The 22,102-nt window shown below is 52.3% G+C and overlaps 2 protein-coding genes across 6 annotated transcripts; both read left to right on the top strand.

Annotated features, from left to right (window-relative positions):
• Nucleotides 1–11,264: 11,264 nt before the first annotated feature.
• LOC137603569 (RING finger protein 122-like) lies at nt 11,265–17,157 on the top strand. 2 transcript variants are annotated; one of them, XM_068327156.1, is made up of 6 exons: nt 11,265–11,591; nt 13,432–13,550; nt 14,666–14,699; nt 15,183–15,224; nt 16,061–16,143; nt 16,403–17,157. In XM_068327156.1, exons 1-6 carry the CDS (start codon nt 11,523–11,525, stop codon nt 16,521–16,523), a joined length of 468 nt encoding a protein of 155 aa, XP_068183257.1. In that variant the 5' UTR covers nt 11,265–11,522; the 3' UTR covers nt 16,524–17,157. The 2 variants fall into 2 exon arrangements, with proteins under 2 accessions (XP_068183257.1, XP_068183258.1); XM_068327157.1 differs by having other exon boundaries at nt 11,265–11,671.
• Nucleotides 17,158–17,970: 813 nt separating this feature from the next.
• pcgf6 (polycomb group ring finger 6) lies at nt 17,971–22,057 on the top strand. 4 transcript variants are annotated; one of them, XM_068327153.1, is made up of 11 exons: nt 18,024–19,299; nt 19,527–19,606; nt 19,915–20,011; nt 20,108–20,204; nt 20,376–20,431; nt 20,503–20,562; nt 20,670–20,787; nt 20,862–20,889; nt 21,339–21,437; nt 21,657–21,743; nt 21,811–22,042. In XM_068327153.1, exons 2-11 carry the CDS (start codon nt 19,535–19,537, stop codon nt 21,874–21,876), a joined length of 780 nt encoding a protein of 259 aa, XP_068183254.1. In that variant the 5' UTR covers nt 18,024–19,299; nt 19,527–19,534; the 3' UTR covers nt 21,877–22,042. The 4 variants fall into 4 exon arrangements, with proteins under 4 accessions (XP_068183255.1, XP_068183253.1, XP_068183256.1 ...); XM_068327154.1 differs by lacking the exons at nt 21,657–21,743; nt 21,811–22,042 and adding an exon at nt 21,534–21,563 and having other exon boundaries at nt 17,971–19,299; nt 20,376–20,562; XM_068327152.1 differs by lacking the exon at nt 20,862–20,889 and having other exon boundaries at nt 17,982–19,299; nt 20,376–20,562; nt 21,811–22,057.
• The last annotated feature ends 45 nt before the right edge of the window (nt 22,058–22,102 follow it).

Raw genomic sequence — 22,102 nt, 5'->3', positions numbered from 1 at the left:
TCTGCGTCAGCGCAACCACAGCCGGAACCCTGTACCGTCTGCGTCAGCGCAACCACAGCCGGAACCCTGTACCGTCTGCGTCAGCGCAACCACAGCCGGAACCCTGTACCGTCTGCGTCAGCGCAACCACAGCCGGAACCCTGTACCGTCTGCGTCAGCGCAACCACAGCCGGAACCCTGTACCGTCTGCGTCAGCGCAACCACAGCCGGAACCCTGTACCGTCTGCGTCAGCGCAACCACAGCCGGAACCCTGTACCGTCTGCGTCAGCGCAACCACAGCCGGAACCCTGTACCGTCTGCGTCAGCGCAACCACAGCCGGAACCCTGTACCGTCTGCGTCAGCGCAACCACAGCCGGAACCCTGTACCGTCTGCGTCAGCGCAACCACAGCCGGAACCCTGTACCGTCTGCGTCAGCGCAACCACAGCCGGAACCCTGTACCGTCTGCGTCAGCGCAACCACAGCCGGAACCCTGTACCGTCTGCGTCAGGGCTACTACAACCAGAACCAAATGCGTCAGCGCAACCACAGCCGGAACCCTGATCCGTCTGCGTTAGCGCAACCACAGCCAGAACCCTGTACCGTCTGCGTCAGCGCAACCACAGCCGGAACCCTGTACCGTCTGCGTCAGCGCAACCACAGCCGGAACCCTTTACCGTCTGCGTTAGCGCAACCACAGCCGGAACACTGTACCGTCTGCGTCAGCGCAACCACAGCCGGAACCCTGTACCGTCTGCGTCAGCGCAACCACAGCCTGAACCTGAACCGTCTGCGTCAGGGCCACCACAGCCGGAACCTGAACCGTCTGCGTCAGGGCCACCACAGCCGGAACCTGAAACATCTGCATCAGCGCCGCCACAGCCAAACCCTGTACCGTCTGCATCAGCGCAGCCGGAACCCTGTACCATCTTTGTCAGCGCAACCACAGCCAAACCCTGTACCGTCTGCGTCAGAGCCGCCAGAGCCGGAACCTCAACCATTTGCATCAGTGCCACCACAGCCAGAACCCTCTACCGTCAGCGTCAGCACAACCACAGCCGGAACCCTGTACCATCTGCAACAGCGCAACCACAGCCGGAACCCTGTACAGTCTGCGTCAGCTCAACCACAGCCGGAACCCTGTACCGTCTGCGTCAGCGCAACCACAGCCGGAACCCTGTACCATCTGCAACAGCGCAACCACAGCCGGAACCCTGTACCGTCTGCGTCAGCGCAACCACAGCCGGAACCCTGTACCGTCTGCGTCAGCGCAACCACAGCCGGAACCCTGTACCGTCTGCGTCAGCGCAACCACAGCCGGAACCCTGTACCGTCTGCGTCAACGCCACCACAGCCGGAACCCTGTACCGTCTGCGTCAACGCCACCACAGCCGGAACCCTGTACCGTCTGCGTCAACGCCACCACAGCCGGAACCCTGTACCGTCTGCGTCAACGCCACCACAGCCGGAACCCTGTACCGTCTGCGTCAACGCCTCCACAGCCGGAACCCTGTACCGTCTGCGTCAACGCCACCACAGCCGGAACCATGTACTGTCTGCGTCAGCGCCGCCACAGCCAAACCCTGTACCATCTGCATCAGCGCAGCCGGAACCCTGTACTGTCTGCGTCAACGCCACCACAGCCGGAACCCTGTACCGTCTGCGTCAACGCCACCACAGCCGGAACCCTGTACCGTCTGCGTCAACGCCACCACAGCCGGAACCCTGTACCGTCTGCGTCAACGCCTCCACAGCCGGAACCCTGTACCGTCTGCGTCAACGCCACCACAGCCGGAACCCTGTACCGTCTGCGTCAACGCCACCACAGCCGGAACCCTGTACCGTCTGCGTCAGGGCTACTACAACCAGAACCAAATGCGTCAGCGCAACCACAGCCGGAACCCTGTACCGTCTATGTCAGCGCAACCACAGCCGGAACCCTGTCCCATCTGCAACAGCGCAGCCACAGCCGAAACCTGAACCGTCCGCGTCAGGGACACCACAGCCGGACCCTGTACCGTCTGCGTCAAGGCTAACACAGCCGAACCCTGAATGGTTTGCGTCAGCCCGACCACAGCCGGGCCCTGAACCGTCTGCCTCAGGGCTACCTTAGCCGGAACCTGAACCGTCTGCCTCAGGGCTAGCACAGCCGGAACCTCCTGGTCGGACAGTCACATTTTCTCTTGTTGGTCATAGGGTTTATAATGTGTTTTTACTCACTACGGGGATCAATTTTGACATGTGTATATCTTATTGATCGCTCAATGGTTTATGTAGTAGCCTTGAATTCAATATTTAACAAACTTGCACAGCCCCGGTAGATAGATAGATAGATTGATCGCCTGCCGCTGCAGCCCCGGTAGATAGATAGATCGCCTGCCGCTGCAGCCCCGGTAGATAGATAGATAGATTGATCGCCTGCCGCTGCAGCCCCGGTAGATAGATAGATAGATTGATCGCCTGCCGCTTCAGCCCCGTAGATTGATTGAATAATTGCCTGCCGCTGCAGCCCCGGTAGATAGATTGCCTGCCGCTGCAGCCCCGGTAGATTGATAGATAGATTGCCTGCCGCTGCAGCCCCGGTAGATTGATAGATTGATTGCCTGCCGCTGCAGCCCCGGTAGATTGATAGATTGATTGATTGATTGCCGCTGCAGCCCCGGTAGATTGATTGATTGCCGCTGCAGCCCCGGTAGATAGATAGATTGCCGCTGCAGCCCCGGTAGATAGATAGATTGATTGATCTCCTGCCGCTGCAGCCCCGGTAGATAGATTGATTGATTGATTGATTTCCTGCCGCTTCAGCCCCGGTAGATAATTTGATTGATTTCCTGCCGCTGCAGCCCCGGTAGATAGATTGATTGATTTCCTGCCGCTGCAGCCCCGGTAGATATTGATTGATTGATTGATTGCCAGCCGCTGTAGCCCCGGTAGATTGATTGATTGATTGCCTTCCGCTGCAGCCCCGGTAGATAGATTGATTGCCTTCCGCTGCAGCCCCGGTAGATAGATAGATTGATTGATTGATCGCCTGCCGCTGCAGCCCAGGTAGATAGATAGATTGATTGATTGATTGATTGCCTGCCGCTGCAGCCCCGGTAGATAGATAGATTGATTGACTGCCGCTGCAGCCCCGGTAGATAGATTGATCGCCTGCCGCTGCAGCCCCGGTAGATAGATAGATAGATTGATTGATTGCCGCTGCAGCCCCGGTAGATTGATAGATTGATTGATTGATTGCCGCTGCAGCCCCGGTAGATTGATAGATTGATTGCCGCTGCAGCCCCGGTAGATTGATTGATTGCCGCTGCAGCCCCGGTAGATAGTTGATTGATTGATTGATTTCCTGCCGCTGCAGCCACGGTAGATAGATAGATTGATTGATTTCCTGCCGCTGCAGCCCCGGTAGATAGATTGATTGATTTCCTGCCGCTGCAGCCCCGGTAGATTGATAGATTGATTGATTGATTGCCGCTGCAGCCCCGGTAGATTGATTGATTGCCGCTGCAGCCCCGGTAGATAGATAGATTGATTGATCTCCTGCCGCTGCAGCCCTGGTAGATAGATTGATTGATTTCCTGCCGCTGCAGCCCCGGTAGATAATTTGATTGATTTCCTGCCGCTGCAGCCCCGGTAGATAATTTGATTGATTTCCTGCCGCTGCAGCCCCGGTAGATAATTTGATTGATTTCCTGCCGCTGCAGCCCCGGTAGATAATTTGATTGATTTCCTGCCGCTGCAGCCCCGGTAGATAGATTGATTGATTTCCTGCCGCTGCAGCCCCGGTAGATAGATTGATTGCCAGCCGCTGTAGCCCCGGTAGATTGATTGATTGATTGCCTGCCGCTGCAGCCCCGGTAGATAGATTGACTGACTGTCGCTGCAGCCCCGGTAGATAGATTGATAGATTGATTGATTGCCGCTGCAGCCCCGGTAGATAGTTGATTGATTGATTGATTTCCTGCCGCTGCAGCCCCGGTAGATAGATAGATTGATTGATTGATTGCCAGCCGCTGCAGCCCCGGTAGATAGTTGATTGATTTATTGATTGCCTGCCGCTGCAGCCCCGGTAGATAGATAGATTGATTGATTGATTGCCAGCCGCTGCAGCCCCGGTAGATTGATTTATTGATTGCCTGCCGCTGCAGCCCCGGTAGATAGATTGATTGACTGTCGCTGCAGCCCCGGTAGATTGATTGATTGCCTTCCGCTGCAGCCCCGGTAGATAGATAGATTGATTGATTGATCGCCTGCCGCTGCAGCCCAGGTAGATAGATAGATTGATTGATTGATCGCCTGCCGCTGCAGCCCCGGTAGGTAGATTGATTGATTGATTGCCTGCCGCTGCAGCCCCGGTAGGTAGATTGATTGATTGATTGCCTGCCGCTGCAGCCCCGGTAGGTAGATTGATTGATTGATTGCCTGCCACTGCAGCCCCGGTAGGTAGATTGATTGATTGCCTGCCGATGCAACCCCGGTAGGTAGATTGATTGATTGATTGCCTGCCGATGCAACCCCGGTAGGTAGATTGATTGATTGCCTGCCGCTTCAGCCCCGTAGATAGATAGATTGATTGATTGATTGATTGCCTGCCGCTTCAGCCCCGGTAGATAGATAGATTGATTGATTGATTGCCTGCCGCTTCAGCCCCGTAGATAGATTGATTGATTGCCTGCCGCTGCAGTCCCGGTAGATAGATAGATTGATTGATTGTCGCTGCAGCCCCGGTAGATAGATTGATTGATTGTCGCTGCAGCCCCGGTAGATAGATTGATTGACTGTCGCTGCAGCCCCGGTAGATAGATAGATTGATTGATTGATTGATTGATCGCCTGCCGCTTCAGCCCCGGTAGATAGATTGCCTGCCGCTGCAGTCCCGGTAGATTGATTGATTGATTGCCTGCCGCTGCAGCCCCGGTAGATAGATTGACTGACTGTCGCTGCAGCCCCGGTAGGTAGATTGATTGATTGATTGATCGCCTGCCGCTGCAGCCCCGGTAGATAGATAGATAGATTGATCGCCTGCCGCTGCAGCCCCGGTAGATAGATTGATCGCCTGCCGCTGCAGCCCCGGTAGATAGATAGATCGCCTGCCGCTGCAGCCCTGGTAGATAGATAGATAGATTGATCGCCTGCCGCTGCAGCCCCGGTAGATAGATTGATTGATTGATTGCCTGCCGCTGCAGCCCCGGTAGATAGATTGATTGATTGATTGACTGTTCCTGCAGCCCCGGTAGATAGATAGATTGATTGATTGATTGCCTGCCGCTGCAGCCCCGGTAGGTAGATTGATTGATTGATTGATTGCCTGCCGCTGCAGCCCCGGTAGATAGATAGATTGATCGCCTGCCGCTGCAGCCCAGGTAGATAGATAGATTGCCTCCCGCTGCAGCCCCGGTAGATTGATTGATCGCCTGTCGCTGCAGCCTGGGTAGATTGATTGATCGCCTGTTGCTGCAGCCCCGGTAGATTGATTGATCGCCTGTTGCTGCAGCCCCGGTAGATTGATTGATCGCCTGACGCTGCAGCCCCGGTAGATTGATTGATCGCCTGACGCTGCAGCCCCGGTAGATTGATTGATCGCCTGACGCTGCAGCCCCGGTAGATTGATTGATCGCCTGACGCTGCAGCCCCGGTAGATTGATAGGAAGGCCTTGGGGAATCTGGTGGAGGACCAGCACAAGGTGATGAAGGAGAAGCTCTGGTGAGAAGATGTGCTCGCTGACATGTGGACATCCATGAATATGAACACTGCTTGAGGAGGCTGCTTGAAGCACCACCAGATGTCCCTGTTCTGTGTGGGTTCACTTTGTAAACAATCAGCTGAAGCGTGTGGAAGCTTCACGGGCTTCAGTTGCCCGTCCCTAGTGAACTCCTTCATGCTTCAGAAAGCCTCGTTCGACCATCATTAGTGACATGACGCTGGGGATCGAAGCTCGGAAGCGTGTGCCGAACAGGAGAGGGGCGTTCCCGCGAAGCGCGAATCGAGACTTGCTTCATGATTGGAGGAGCTGTAAATGATGACGTCCGAAGCCTCGCTGCCGTGTCTTCCGTATTGACTCGCCCGTCACTAGAACGCCCCGCGACGCGGCCGATACCATGTGACTGATTCGGGTCGTGACACGCAAGCCAACACCGATATAAGGCATCACACTCCATTCAGAATGTGGTTGTTTGGTGGAGAGTTGTGGTTCGATGGTGTGGAGACAGTTAGGAATTTAGATAGCGTTAGATATATTCTGGAGGAGGTATAGATAGTGTGGAGAGAGTCAGTTTAGGAGATTCAGGAAATGGAACCTGCCCCAGTGGAGAAAATGTTTCTAAATACAAACCAATGATGTCACCAAAGTATAATCACTGGCTATACCTCAGTGTTACAGAAACACGATCACTGCCCCGACCCCAACCACCCCCCCCTCACTGGACAGGTTCATTTGGACATGGGGTAAAAGAAAACCACAGTCCCTAGTGCTGGTGTGTGTGTGTGTGTGTAATACACACAAGCAAACTTGGTTTGGGAACCCTGTAGACATCGAACAAATCTGAATTCCACCAAAGAATTTGGAATTTTTTTGTCTTAGAAGTCAGACAAAATTTGGAATTTGAACGCAAAACAAACGCCTTTTTCTAGTCTAGAGAAAACGTGACAGTAATGTGCTTTTTCTTTTAGTTTACTGTATTCAATAATTTTTCACTTAATCTGCATTCCATTGCCTATGGTACGAGTTACGGTACCGGAAACTTCGGTCCCAAAGACGACAATAACTTGCATCTTGGGCTAACCAGATTTCTTTCTCATGTTTGCTTCTTTCTTTTACATTTCTTTGATATGTTTCATTACTATACAATTTGATATATAAACGACATAACATGTTGAAAAAAGGTAATTTTCTAGCATCTTGGAACGGATTCAAGACTTCACATTATTTGAAATGGGAAAATTGTATTTGGAATTCAAACAAATCGCTATTCCGCTTTCAGGAACAAATTGTGGTCGGAAACCGAGGTTTACCTGTATATATATATATATTTTATATATATATATATATGTAATTACAATCACTAAACTATACATGTTTTGCATACTTCTTTATTTTGCTGACAGTTTTATTAACAGGCTTTCTGTAAAATGCCACACACTTCAAACTCATGCCACCTGATATTTTACCATCCAGTAGATGTACTAGAGCAAATGAAGCCTCATGAAGCTCCGAACCACCATGAACCGGTGGGATGAAAGGCTTCAATGCTTCATCTGCCCATCACTGGCCATCACCACTTAAAGCTTTGAATCTTTTTTGTTAAACCCTCTTGGCTAAATGATGCTTCTCTTGCCCAACACTAAAGCCCAGCCAGAACCAGCACTGGTTGTGGACCCCAACCTCCTGGAAGGGAAATCACCGCTGAGCAGCGTTTATGTAGGTGGACACTGATTGGCAGATGGGTTCCAGGTGAGTGGCGAGACGCAGGTGAAGAGGGTGAACTGATTGAGTGCAGGGAGAAGAACCTGAAGACACAGGAGATGTTAATGCTAATTAAAAATAAAGGGAGGTATCGACAGAAATCATGACACAATGTCCATGAGCAGGGCAGTTATTTAAACTAAATTAAATGTTAACCTGTAACCTGTCAGTGCTGGTTGGTTGGAACACAGGATCGACTCTGAGCTCATCAAGCCCGAGAGCTCCTAAACAGGTGCGTCCAATCAGAGCAATGGGTATTTTAAGTGGCCGAGGGCAAGTTGCTCCTTTCTGACTCTGCTGAGAAGAGGGCCAACAAACAGCTACAAACAGCTAAAGTCTTTATTTTAAGCTTTAATCAGAAAGAAGAAAATCTCATTAGGATGACAAACTTCTTTTGCCAGAGTGTCCTGGCAGAGACGGCAAACGGTTCCAGAATCATACACAAGTACCATCATAAAATATATATATAGTTCATATGGACCAAAGGCGAGAACAATGGAAGCAACTATTGCCAGAATCAGCCGTGTTGAACGAGTCAAAGCATCTTCTGCCTGATGTCTTTGCCTCCAGGTCTTTAAACCTTCCCTTAAATCAGTCCATTGAGTTTCAACTCGAACTGGTTCTCCAGACAGATGGAACAGTAAATTTAAACCTTTTTTTCCCAGTTGAGTTTTGATGTCTGGGACCAAGAGCAGGACAAGATCCAGGGAACACAGTTCAGGTCCTGTGGGCTGGGTGTAGTTCTGGAAGAAGGCTGAAGGTTACCTTGTAGATAACAAGCCAATGTTTAAGTCTATGTATAGATAATGAGGACCGTCCACACAGTGGACAACAAACATTGAAGAGTGAGGGTTTGGAAGTTCATGATGAAGCTCAGAGCTCTGTGTTTAACATTGTCCAGATCCTGTAAGCTCTGGGATGAGGCATTCATGTATAAAACATCACCATAACCCAACACAGACATGAACGTAGCACCAACAAGGACAAGACTCGATCCTGAAATAGAAACCAAGCTTCAATTTGAGTGTTTTTACCAGCTGCTACAAAAGAGGTTAAAAGACAAGGGCCACTAAAAGTACCAAGGTACCATAGCTCCAAAGACTATCTGAACACCCTGTGATATCAATCAATCAGCCTTTATACAGCACTTGATCAGATCAGACATTTAGACAAGTGCTTTAACAGAAACCTAAAAGAACCCTAAAGAGCATAAACGACAGCAGCAGGGAAAAGCTCCCTCATTGAGGAAGAAACTCCGGGCAGAACCCAGACTCTGGAGGGTGGTCATCTTCCTTGACCTGTTGGGTGGAAAAGGAAATGCACTGGGGAAAGCGATAGGTCAAGTAAAAGACAGAGAGAGAGTAGCAGATAGGCCTGATTGAATTTGCAGTCATAGTAGTACCCTAGCTGCTAAAGTGGGGGGGGGTGTTCCAGGCCTTTGGGTATCCTGTCTTCCATCCGTGTTCTCCCCCTGTGGAACAGAGACCAGAGACAGCAGCAGTGTGGTGCAGACAGAGTGATTTAACAGTAATAATAAATTCTAGGGGCAGAAAGATAAAGAGGTGACAGGAGCTCCAGAGTATCTCCCTACAACGGGAGAGACGGAGAAAAACACCCTCAGCAGCCTCGGCCTACAGCAGCATGTCTAGTGGGGGGTGTTATTTCTGATTGTAGGCTCTATCAAAGAGGAGGGTTTTTAGTCTACTCTTAAATAAGCTAAGGGAGTCCCCCCCCCCCCCCCCCGGACCAAAGCTGGGAGATAGTTACAGAGTAGAGGGGCAGATAGCTGATGCTAAAAACCCGAAAATCCTGCATCCTCTGATCAAAGGGCCCTGGGGGGGTGATACACTTCAATAAGATCTTCAATGTAAGACGGAGCCTTAATAATCCCCAAAAGGAAATTAATAACACACTCTAGTAATCTGTTTGTCAATCGCATGTATACATATTAATGTGTACAGGCCCTGAACTCCCTCAAAGGGGCCTGTAGGCATGCAGTGGGAGGTGGAGTGGCTGGCAGCTCCTTCGTGGTGCACCCCTAAATCAGCAACTTAAAGGGACGGCGCCTTGCTCAAAGGCACCTCGGCTGTACTCGGGAGGTGAGCTGACACCTCCCACTGTGCTCTACTGATGAGCTACTGCCACCCCAAAGAGATGTGATCATCAGGATTTAATTGTGAGCCAATGAAGTGACGCTAGGACAGGAGAGATGTGTTCTCTCCTCCAGCTGCATTCTGAACTAACTGTAGAGTCCTAATAGAGGAGCTAGAACAGCCCATAATAAGGAACTGCAGTAATCCAATCTAGAAGTAACAAAGGCATTAATGGTTTTCTCTGCGTCTTTAAAGCATAAGAAATCTCTAACTTTAGTAATATTTCTCCAGTGAAAGAAGTCTGTCTGGGATACAGACTTGATGAGAACCAGAGGACAGATCTTGATCAAAAATCACTCCCAGGTTCCTGACTTCATTAGTAGAGGATAGAGCAATGTTATCCTAAGTGAATTACATCCATCCATCTTCTCCCGCTTATCCGTAGTCGGGTCGCGGGGGCAGCAGCTTCATCAGGGAGCCCCAAACTTCCCTCTCCCCCCACATCCTCCAGCTCTGACTGGGGGATCCCAAAGCGTTCCCAGGCCAGTGTTGAGATATAATCCCTCCACCTGGTCCTGGGTCTGCCCCGAGGTCTCCTCCTAGCTGGACGTGCCAGAAACGCCTCCCTAGGGAGGCGTCCCGGAGGCATCCGCACCAGATGCCCAAACCACCTCCACTGACTCCTTTCCACGTGAAGGAGCACCCAAGACCTTGAGACCACAGCTCTCAGCCGCAGCTTCAGCAATGGAAGCTTTGAACATCGACCAATCAGGTTCAATGCCTCCAGGCTCCACAGGGATGCACAAGAGGTGGGAGTTGAAGGCCTCTTGGACAGTCCTCCTCCAGGCATTCCCAGTTCACCCGCACTACTTGTTTGAGCTTACTAGGTCTATCCAGAAGTTTCCCCTGCCAACGGACCCAACTCACCACTACCATCAGCTCTGCAGTTCCTAGAAATGTAGATCTGTTGACATTTTATCCAAATATGGTCATGTTGACTTGAAGCGTCATTAATGCAGAAATCTAAATCTGGAAATATATCACACTTCAAGTTCATCTTAGAAAAAGAGCGGTAGAGGTTCATCTTCATAGATCAATAGTCACACCTTGGTATGAGAATAAAACCTTCCAGAAACAAGTTGTTCCAGTAAAGCCTGTCCCTAAAACCCTACTTCTTGTCTGTTGCTGGACCTGGGGGTGGCGCCATCTGGTTCTAAGCACGGATTCTTTATTCTGAAACAAGTCCAGTTGGAGCAGCTTTGGTTCTGGATCAGAATCGTTCCACTGCAAAGGGGAGGAGCTTCTTGGTAGTTTAATATATGACCACCCAGCAGCCTTGGAAGCGGTGAGCTGTCCCCATATCTGTTAGCTGCAGCCGCTAACCCCAACCTCTAAGCTGGACTCTGGCTGCAGCTAACAGCCCAGCCTTGGAAGAAATGGATCAAGTCAATACCTGAATCGATCCAGTTTTTGATTGAGGAACTGGTTGATTGTTGATTATGCTGACATGTAGTTAATATCATTGACAGAAAGGCAACTGGAGCTCAATCTGAACGCCCCCCTACAAAAGTAACTGTCATCCGTGGTTTGCAACCAAGCCTGTATCTGAGACTACAAAGGAAGGGAGGTGGTTTTGTGTGTGTGTGTGTGTTTAGGAGGAGGGGGAGGAGCAGACAGGGGGAGGAGCCTCCCAATCAGGGATCTGTTTCCAAACTGAATGCAGTGGAGAGGAGACGAGGAAGAAGAGCCTGACGCGAACCTTACGGTCTTATTTGTTCCACTCCTTTGTGGGTTCAGAGCAGAACAGGAGGAGGGACCATCAATGTCCTGTCTCCTGGGGGGTTGCAAGAGTGTTTCACCGCCAAAAGAACACCTGAGGGTCTGACACCTGGGGTCTGACGGTGTTTTGAAGCAGCGGCAGAGAGGTGTTGAGGTGTGCTGGACTTCCTGAGGACAGACGGAGTCTTGAAGGCAGATGTTGGTGGAATGTTTTGGGTTCCCTTGTTGCTGCATGAGGAACTTAAACCCTGCTGGTTCACCCAATCACCTGTCCAGGTGAGCTGGTCCCAACAGAGTCCGTAGTGTTCCACTGGAGGGTCATGGCCAACCAGGTGACGGGCTCACTGAGGGGACAGGTAGGTCTCGCAGCACTGACACCGAACAGTCCAGGTGATAGTCGGGTCCAATCACCAATCAAACGGCATGAACAAGACAAATCCACTGGGCTCCTGCCCACACACACGCTCCACCAGACTGATGTGAGGCTCAGGAGTGTCCCGGTGTGTGTTGGGGTGCGTTTAATGCCCCAACCATAAGAAGGCAGAAATGGTGTGTGTGTGTGTGTGTGATGAGGGAACTTTTTAGAGGAATGTGGAGCACCCTGTTGATCAGCTCATCTGGCTCCACCAGTCAAGTGGCCCGAAGGGCTTCAACGTTAATGGTAATGCTAACGGAGCACCATCACATCAGGAGGCTACCTCTGTCCCCACCACCCGGAGGATGAGGAGGGCATCAGGTGGGTGTTCGTCGCTCTGTTGGAGCGTCTGCACCCCAACACCCCCGACAGTGTGGTTGACACCGACAGTGTCAGGGTTCTGGCAGGAACATGTGGAACAGAGGCTTGAACCGCCTGCCTTGTTTGTTCAAAATGTGTCCTGCAGCTGTTCAGGAACCTCATCACAAACATACCACATGACTTATGAAGCACCAGCACCCTCCAGCCCTGTGCTTTTCAGGGAGGTCACATGACCTCAACCTGCAAAGGAAACAAAAGATAAAGGTCCAAACCAAGGCTGGAGTCAAGCCTTCCACCCATGTTCTCTTTACGGGTTAGGGTACGTCCACCTGGACTATGTGATGGGGTTCAGAAGACTGACCCAACTCCTCCTCCTTAGCGGTGCTTGTCTGCTAGTTTGTTCATTCTGTGGAAACCTACTAAAGAAATAGATCCACAGATCATTTTGACCAGGACTGTGGTCTCAGCACCAGGTTTGATCCATTTGGGTCAGGTCCAGGTCCGTACCAAAGGAAATGAAATGGGGTAGGAGCCCCTCTTATAACTCTCAGCCAGGTTCTGCCTCTGTGCATCCCCCCCCCCCCCCCCAATCCTCATGTTCCATCAATGGATAGTGTTAGACGGGTCCACACATGGAGCCTCTCGTCCAAACAGTCTCCATTCTGTCTGTAGAGGTGCAGGTTCTCTAGGCCCCCACAGGTTCTCTAGGCCCCCGCAGGTTCTCTCGGCCCCCGCAGGTTCTCTAGGCCCCCGCAGGTTCTCCAGATATTGGAGGCAGTACAGCTATAATTCAACCAGACATTAAATGACGACCGACACAAAAGAGGTTTCATTTGTAAAACATGCTTTCTTCCTTACGAGTTCTGGCGTTGTTGAAACTCCTCACTGCCCTCTGGTGGACGTGTTGCTGTGTGGTAGTATTGGGTTGAGGGCTAAACCCATCTTTAAGAGGGTTTATACCACAGATCTTATCCTACAACATTTAACAGAGATTAATAAAATGAGAGAATTAAGAACCCGATCAGAATAAATGAAACAAACTCAGAAGCCTGGAATGTTCCAGATCATCCAGTCAGGGATGGAACGGTCCTGCTGGGATAAACACCAACCAAAACACGGAGAAGATCACCTGCAGTTGGAGAATAGAAGCACATGTCTGTGTATGTGCTAACGCCGCCCAGTGTCCGGGCACGTGCTAACATCTCTGGGCTTCCGACTTCGGACCTACTTTAAATGTGGCGTTGGGGTCAGGGGTTACCCCTTGAATTCCACATGGTGTCGATCAGCTGACTGCAGGTTCCTTCTGGTGAAAACACGTTTCATCTCCATCAGGAGACAAACGTCAGGACGCGTCTAACCCTCCGCCTGTCTTCCCCTCAGGGAGTCGACATGTCATCTGAAACGGTCTTCCACCTGCCGATAAACATCTACATCATCATCCTGGGCGTCGGCCTCTTCATCCTCATGCTCAGCCTGGTTTTCTGCTGCTACCTGTTCAGGTAAAAGACTGAACTGATGTCAGCTGTGGATCCCAGACGGCTCTGCTAGACAGTTGTAGCGTGTTCCTTAGAGACGGGAGCAGCTGATGGACAGCCCATAATCCAAAGCCCCAAACGCTAACCCGCCTGTGACCAACAACGCATGTGGTGGTTTCTTGAATGTCTGATTGGTTAGCTTTAGCTGATAACATCATCTCAGTGTGACTCGTCTTCAGGTTGCCTCAGAGCGACACGTCGCTCCAGAAACACGCTGGTTTGCTCCGTCTCCTTGGGGGCTGATGTTTCATTGGGTGTCAGAGGAACTGGGTCATCAGTCAGGTCGTAAACAGTGATCAGATGATGAGTCTGCTGCCTTCACCTGTCTGGAATAACCTGTTTCACACACACCTCATCAGTCGAGCTTCTGTTGACACAGCTGAGAAACTAAAATGGGTCACGGTCCTCATTGTAGCTTCAACAGAGGAACATCTAAAGCCTCCAAGAAGGCTCCTAAAGCACCAGCATTAGAAACCCAACCTGAAACAGGTGTATGTTTAACGAATGTTTATAACATGTGTTCCACATGTGTTCCACATAAACCATCACACACACCCCTTGGCTTTTAAGCCATGGAGGCAAACTGGGACATTTAATAAAACACAAATGTTCTATCTTGTGAATTGTCTTCCTGCAGGTTGAAGGTGATCAGTGAGGGTCATGAAGGAATCTTCCCCCTATAGTGCCCTCATTGGGGGGGGCGCCTTCATCTGCAGTGAAGAGTGACAGTAGCCACAGATCAGCGCAACCTTTGTTGAAAATTGTCATTTTATTAAACATCCCAGTTTGGGTCCAAGGCTTAAAAGGGGGGGGGGTGGTTTAATAAACATTTATCAAACATAAATCACCACAAGGGCTCAGCTGTGCTTCAGCGTCCTGAAACATCGTCTGGCCGGCGAACGTTTCTGAAACATTCTGCAGGCTGCAGCTTCAATCTGACCCGTAGAAATTCCAGTCAGCTGAGGGTCCCGGCGTGCAGGCACGCGCCGCGGCGTGCAGGCACGCGCCGCGGCGTACAGTCGCTCGTGGCAAACGGAGCTCAGCCTGATAATTGTTTGTCCTGTTTGTGCTTCACTCAGACACCAGGGGGGGAGAGAGTACAGCTACAGCGAGGTAAGACCACGCCCTCACGGGGTTAAGACCACGCCCTCACGGGGTTAAGACCACGCCCTCACGGGGTTAAGACCACGCCCTCACGGGGTTAAGACCACGCCCTCACGGGGTTAAGACCACGCCCTCACGGGGTTAAGACCACGCCCTCACGGGGTTAAGACCACGCCCTCACGGGGTTAAGACCACGCCCTCACGGGGTTAAGACCACGCCCTCACGGGGTTAAGACCACGCCCTCACGGGGTTAAGACCACGCCCTCACGGGGTTAAGACCACGCCCTCACGGGGTTAAGACCACGCCCTCACGGGGTTAAGACCACGCCCTCACGGGGTTAAGACCACGCCCTCACGGGGTTAAGACCACGCCCTCACGGGGTTAAGACCACGCCCTCACGGGGTTAAGACCACGCCCTCACGGGGTTAAGACCACGCCCTCACGGGGTTAAGACCACGCCCTCACTCTTCTCTTGTCCGTCTGTCACCAGGTGGTGTTGAAAGGAGCCGGGAAGAAGCTGAGCCTCATTGGTGTGAGTCACACACAGGGAATGTTAGCATTAGCTTCTGCTAGCTATTGCTAACCGGGACCACCAATGGGAAACTGTTCCAGCACGTGACTGTAGCAACAGCGGCGCTGCCACTGAGGATAGCCCCTTATCAGCTGATCAGTTTGTTTCACAGCAGCTGCTTCTGAAGGGAAGCCTGACAGACGTCTCAGATGTGTCAGGACTGAAGACGGCCCAACCAGACATCACTCAGCGAGCCCAGAGCCGCTCAGGGGCCACTAACTAATATTAACTATTTCACCACCCAGACCACCGTGATCACTCAGGGAGTTCACGCGTGATGAAGGTGCTCCTGGAGCCTCCTTCAGATCCAGATCCCTTCCCAAACGCGTCAGAGGGGGGGTTTACAAAGAACTGAACCCTAACCCTTTTTATTCTGAAGAAACTTTATCATCATTAGTTTTCCGATCGTACAACGACATTGTGAGGTCAGACTGAGCTGGTCGGGCCGCAGCACCCTGAGCGCGATTGGCCAACGTGACCTGAGGGTCCTTACATGCGTGTTTGTCATTATGTCGGGGGAAACCATCGCGGGTACCCAGAAAACCCATTCAGATACAGACATGCAAACTCTACGCAGAAAGGCCATGTGGGGAACGCTGGGGTTTGACCCCATGACCTCCTCGGTGTGAGGCAGCGGTGCTCACCGCGGCGCCGCTAAACAACCATGTCTGACAGGAAATAGTTGAGCTGGCTGGTTTGTCGCGTTGGTTTCCTGCTGATGTGATGAAGCGGAGCTGAAACGGTTGCATGTGTTCACACTACTTAAACGTACTGACTCCGGTTTCCTGTGATCCCAGCAAACGTGTGTCGTGTGTCTGGAGGAGTTCTGCAGCCGTGACGAGCTGGGGGTCTGTCCGTGTTCACACGCCTTCCACAAGACGTAAGTCCTGCTGCCCTCTGGGAACAGCTTGTCCACATTTCTCCACGGTCCCGCTGGCGTTCCTCCATGGGGGGTGGGTCATGGCGTGTTCCTACAGGAGCCCTGAAGGCGTGTCTGAGCAGCTCTCTGCAGCTCAGGCGTGACGTGGACTCCAGTGGTGTCAGACCTGTTTGACTGACTGCTTCTGCTGCTGGCTGTTCAAACAGCCTGTTTGTCTGTCCTCCAATAGAAACCCAGTGTTTCTTCTTCTGGTGTTCAGGTGTCTGCTCAAGTGGCTGGAGGTCCGCAGCGTCTGCCCCATGTGCAACAAGCCCATCAGTCGCCTCAGAGCCCACCCCCCACCAGCCTCTGGCCAGCCACAGGGTGTCCACGAGGTCTGACCAGCACCAGCCCCTCCGGTCCACCTGGGGGGCGTCCTGCTCCGCTGACTGATGCATTATGGGGTTGCAGTGCCTCGTCTTTGACTCTCATTCAACCGTCTAAGGCTGCCTGGACACACGACTGGCGCCGTAACCATGGAGACGGAGGTGTCACTGGTCATTAAACAATGTATAACCAATTAGGAGGTGAGGTGGAGCGACGGACCAACGCAACCTGAAGGTCCTGATTGGGGAGAACCAATCATCCTCACCACCAGCATCACCGTGTGGCTCTGCAGAGGGTGGTGAAGGCTGCACAGAGGACTGTAGGGGGTGGCCTACCTACCACCACAGAAATCTACACAAGTAGGTGTAGGAGGGCCACCCACATGACAGTACCCACCCACACAGCACACTGTCTGTTCTAACCCCTTCCCTCAGGCAGGAGACTACGGAGCCTCCGGAGCAGGACCACCAGGACCACCAGGACCACCAGGCTGAGGAACAGCTTCTTCCCAGAGGCTGTTAGACAGCTGAACTCCTGTGGTGCTCTGTAGTCACCCTGGTGCAATATGGTGCTTCATCAGGGGCAATAGATGGAGCACCTACACACTTAAGCTGCTACATTGTAAATAAAGTTTTGCTGTTCACTTTACACTTTATACATCTTACTTTTTTAACTTTTTTCTTATTTATCTTATTGACCGGCTTACCTTCAGAGACGTATTTCGTACTGTCATATGTGGAAACGTGTGTCAGCATGACAAGTAAAGACTGAGTTTTTATTAGTATTTATTTTTAAATAAACAAATGTATTGAAGAAAATTCAGTATAGTATACAAAAACCGTATATAATTACAGACAGAGAATATATAAGAGTTGCCAGGGGGTGCGACCACAGGTCCTTACATTACACTAAAACACCTAAAGCGGAACGTATGCTTAAGGTCTTCGCAGCTTTTTTGTTGTCAGAGCCGTCAATAAGCTGTATATATTGTTCAACATCTTTAAAGAAATTGAATAAAATTCGTTTTTTTTGCTGAATTTACATTTATGAATAAAAAATTTAGCCAAAATTATTAACAGATTTATAAGAAAATAAGCCTTTTCCTCTTTCTTAGAGCACTTATAAAAACAGAAAACACCATTTTACCAAGATAGAGTAACGTCTTTGGAAACATAGTCTATAATGAATCTACTGACATCCTTCCAAAGTTTTTTGTATAAGGGCAATGCTAAAGTAGATGTAACACAGTCTCTGGGTAGTCCACACAGAAAGAACAGTCTGTATTCATGTCCCTTTTAATTTAACCATGTAGTGATTTGCAGGATAGTATTTATGAATAATTCTGAAGGAAACTTCCTTCACCTTATTGTAGATGAGATATTTGTGTGGAATCATCCAGACCTTGTTCCAATCAATGTTATTCACAAAACGATTCCAATAAGAAACAGAAACAACATCTTTCTGGAACAGAGCACGTGTGTGTCTGTTATCATTACGGGGAAAGGTCGAAAAACACATGTTCCCTATGTGGGACTCAATTGGATATTAGGTACGGAGATTGAGGGGGGTGGAAGGTAAAGACTGATTCTGATTCTCAGTGAACTGCTTCTAACGTCACTTGATGTCCCCCCCCCCCCACGGCACACACGCACGTGTAGCGGAGTTGGTTGTTTCCACTTCTCATTGGTTGATTAATTGTTAGAGCTCCCCCTATGGGACTCTGCTGGTGGTGCGCGGAATACCTGGAGACCCCTCCTCAGTCGGTAATGACCGCGGCTGAGAGAGGTACGTGTCTGTAGCGGGTGGGGTCAATCTTCATGGTTGGGGGCTAGACAAGTAGGGGTGACAGTCGTAAGGTCTCAACTAACCTTGTGCTTCACTGCGACTGTTTGAACGGAAGTTGTCTTTTCCCCCAACAGGTAGTTTGATGAGGATTTGATCGCCGTCCGCACATGTTGTGTGATGCCAGAATAACCCCCCCCCACACACACACACACACACACACACTCGGCAGCTTTCTGGATGACATTTAACAAATGAGTCACAAAGTGAGGATCCAGGGGACCTCCTGAAGGGTCCACAAGTCCTTCTAGATGGTCTGTCTGTCCTCCAGGGGGACCGGGACAGGATCTGGACCTCCACCAATCAGAACTCAGGGAGCCGAACCGCCCTCCGGCCCCTGAGGCTGGTTCCGCTCCACTGCATTGACTCCAGCTCCCCCTGCTGGCCAGAGGTGTAGCTCACACCTCCGTGACGCCTCTGTTGTCATGGTGAACAGTTGTCATGGTGAACAGTTGTCATGGTGAACAGTTGTCATGGTGAACAGTTGTCATGGTGAACAGTTGTCATGGTGAACAGTTCATGACACGTTGGGATTAAAGAAGTCATCTCTGCTAGATTAACGTCGGAAGTCAGCCGAGCTTTAATCCACACAGCTGGAGCTGCTTGTGACGTCACGGACTTTTGAATGGGTTCCGCTTCCGGTACCGACCCATCATCCATCCGTTTATCCATCCACCGTTCATCCATCCGTTCATCCATCATCCATCCGTTCATCCATCATCCATCCGTTCATCCATCATCCATCCGTTCATCCATCCGTTCATCCATCCGTTCATCCATCCTCATCTCGACAATAGAAGAATCAATAGAATCTGTTTCCGGTGGGCGGTCCCGTCTGTTCTGATCACATGACCTTTATTGTGAAGGGCCCGGGCCCGGCGGAAGTCATCGTGTTGTTGTCTCGCGCAGGGCGCGAGCACCTGTAGGCACGAGCTCTGGAGCGGTGAGGTGAGTGGATCAAAGGAGCCCCCACCGGAGGAGACCGACCGACCGACCGCTGTCCCCAACGACCGGCGGGGGGGGCAGCTAACGCTAGCTGGGGGGTTAAGGGGTGCTAAAGCTAGCCGGGGAGCTAACGGGAGCTAACGCTAGCCGGGGGAGCTAACATTAGCCCCCGGTGCGGTGAGGGGGTGTCCGCTCTGGGGGGGTTAATCGTTGTTCTCTGTTCGTCGCAGCCGTCAGGATGTCTCTTCCTCCCGCCGGAACCGGAGCCCGGGGTCAGGACGGGTCAGAGGGCGAGTCTGAGGAAGAGGAGGTGGGGGGTGTCCCGGCCTGGGGGGGGTTCAAAGGTCACCGCTGGAGACGAACGGGTGGCCCGTGATGACTCAGTCCCTCTGCCCCCACCCTGTCCCTCTGCCCCCACCCTGTCCCTCTGCCCCCCCCTGTCCCTCTGCCCCCCCCCCTGTCCCTCTGCCCCCCCCCTGTCCCTCTGCCCCCACCCTGTCCCTCTGCCCCCCCCCTGTCCCTCTGCCCCCCCCTGTCCCTCTGCCCCCCCCCCTGTCCCTCTGCCCCCCCCCCTGTCCCTCTGCCCCCCCCCCGTCCCTCTGCCCCCCCCCTCCCCAGGCGCTGGCCCTGCAGCGGTTCCTCCCCTACATCCGCTGTGGGCTCTGCTTCGGGTTCCTGATCGACGCCTCCACCATCACTGAGTGTCTGCACACCTGTGAGTTCACCTGGTGACCTCAGTGGGGTCGTGACCCCACGACCTCCACTGCTTCCTGTGCTGCACCGTCTCACTCTGTCTCACTCCCTGTGTCAGTCTGTAAGAGCTGCATCGTGAAGCACTTCTTCTACAGTAACAGGTGTCCCACCTGCAGCGCCGTGGTGCACCAGACACAACCGCTCTACAACATCAGGTGGGGCAGGGGGGCAGTTCAGTGGGGCAGTAAACCCTCTGAGCCCATGAATGGGGGTGACTAAGCTGACAGAACGTTTGACCTTCATTCACTCTGAGGAGTTCCTTCAAGAAGTGTCTGTCCTGAAGCTGGGGGGGCACTTCCTGTTGACGTGGACTCTGCTTCCTGTAGGCCCGACCGACAGCTGCAGGACATCGTCTACAAGATGGTCCCCCACCTGGAGGCGTGTAAGTGGCCCCCCCTGAGGCAGGTGCGCGTGTGCGTCCCACTGGTGACTCATCCAGGTGTTTGTCCACAGTGGAGAGACGACGCATGGTGGACTTCTACCGGGGGAGGGGGCTGGAGGTCCCACATCCAGGTCAGAGGTCCTGCCTGAAGGATCTTCAGACACGCCTCCTGCTGGTTTAAATTGACCTTTGACCGGCTGGAGGATGTCCAGTAACGTGCTGCTTGTCTTCTGAGCAGTGGTGGCACCCCCCCCAGGCCCAGCGGTCGTCAGGAGGCAGAAGAAGGACAGCGGGGCCCCGTCTGTGTTCACGGTCCCTCCTGAGCTGGACGTGTCTCTGCTGCTGCAGTTTGTTGGGTAAGACCCCACCTCCATGATGACCCCCCCCTCAAATGCCTGCTGTGTGTCAGTGACCCTCTGTCTGTCCTCAGGGCTGAAGAGGGCATCAGCGACTACAAGGTAGGTCACCATTTGACCTCTGAACTCTGAAGAGCTTTGAAACATAGAGCTGTACTGTCAAATGATCAAAGTCGCTGCTCGTTTAGTCTGGTCTGTCTCCTAAGGACCTGAGCTTTACATTAGAGGAAGGACCTTCCTCTAATGTAAAGGGACCATCAGGACCCTAAGGGACCGTCAGGACCCTAAGGGACCATCTGGACCTTAGGGGACCATCAGGACCTTAGGGGACCATCAGGACCCTAAGGGACCATCAGGACCCTAAGGGACCGTCAGGACCCTAAGGGACCATCAGGACCCTAAGGGACCGTCAGGACCCTAAGGGACCATCAGGACCTTAGGGGACCATCAGGACCCTAGGGGACCATCAGGACCCTAGGGGATCATCAGGACCCTAAGCTTTGCTTTAGACGGGTTGGTGATCGTTTAGTCTGGTCTGTCCTCCTGTCCAGCCTCTGGAGCGTCCGTACGTCCGGGTGTCGGGGGAGGCCACCGTCAGACACGTGGAGCTCTTCATCAGGAGGAAGATGGAGCTGAGCCCCTCCTGTCAGGTCAGTGACCCGACCCCCCAAAGCTCTTCCTGCTGGACCCAACCCCCCCCCTCTTTGGTGTGTGTGTGTGTGTCCCTCTAACTTGTGTGTGTCCAGGTGGACGTGGTGTGTGTCTCTAACCCCCCCCCCCCGTGTCCAGGTGGACGTGGTGTGTGTCTCTAACCCCCCCCTGTGTCCAGGTGGACGTGGTGTGTGTCTCTAACCCCCCCCTGTGTCCAGGTGGACGTGGTGTGTGGGGACCTCCTCCTGGACCAGTTCCGGTCCCTGAGGGACGTCCAGAGCTCGGTGGGGGAGGACGGTGTGCAGGTGAGGCCCCCGGTGGGAGCGACCCCCCTCCCCCGGTGGAACCCCAGTAACGAGTCTTCTCCTACAGGACGGCCTGTTGGTGCTGCACTTCGGTCTGGTGCTGCCCCCCCCCGAAGGACGGGCTGACCTTTGACCTCTGCAGACGTTCAGTAGCATCAGGGTTCCAGGGCCGAGCAGACCGTCGCCGTCCTGTTGTTGTTTATTGTTTATTGTTTATTGTTGTTTGGGGTAAACAACCTGCAGGTCTTTTCTACTGATGAACTTTTCAAACGTTTCTCTACTTTTGTCAGAATGAATTAATAAACCATAAACAGTCAGCTGGTCTGTGGCTCCTCCTCCCCACTCTCAGGGGGTCATGG

This window comes from Antennarius striatus, chromosome 11, assembly GCF_040054535.1.
Source record: "Antennarius striatus isolate MH-2024 chromosome 11, ASM4005453v1, whole genome shotgun sequence".
Lineage (NCBI taxonomy): Eukaryota > Metazoa > Chordata > Actinopteri > Lophiiformes > Antennariidae > Antennarius > Antennarius striatus.
Note: the sequence above shows the minus strand (reverse complement) of the source record. Positions and strands in the feature narration are given on the sequence as shown.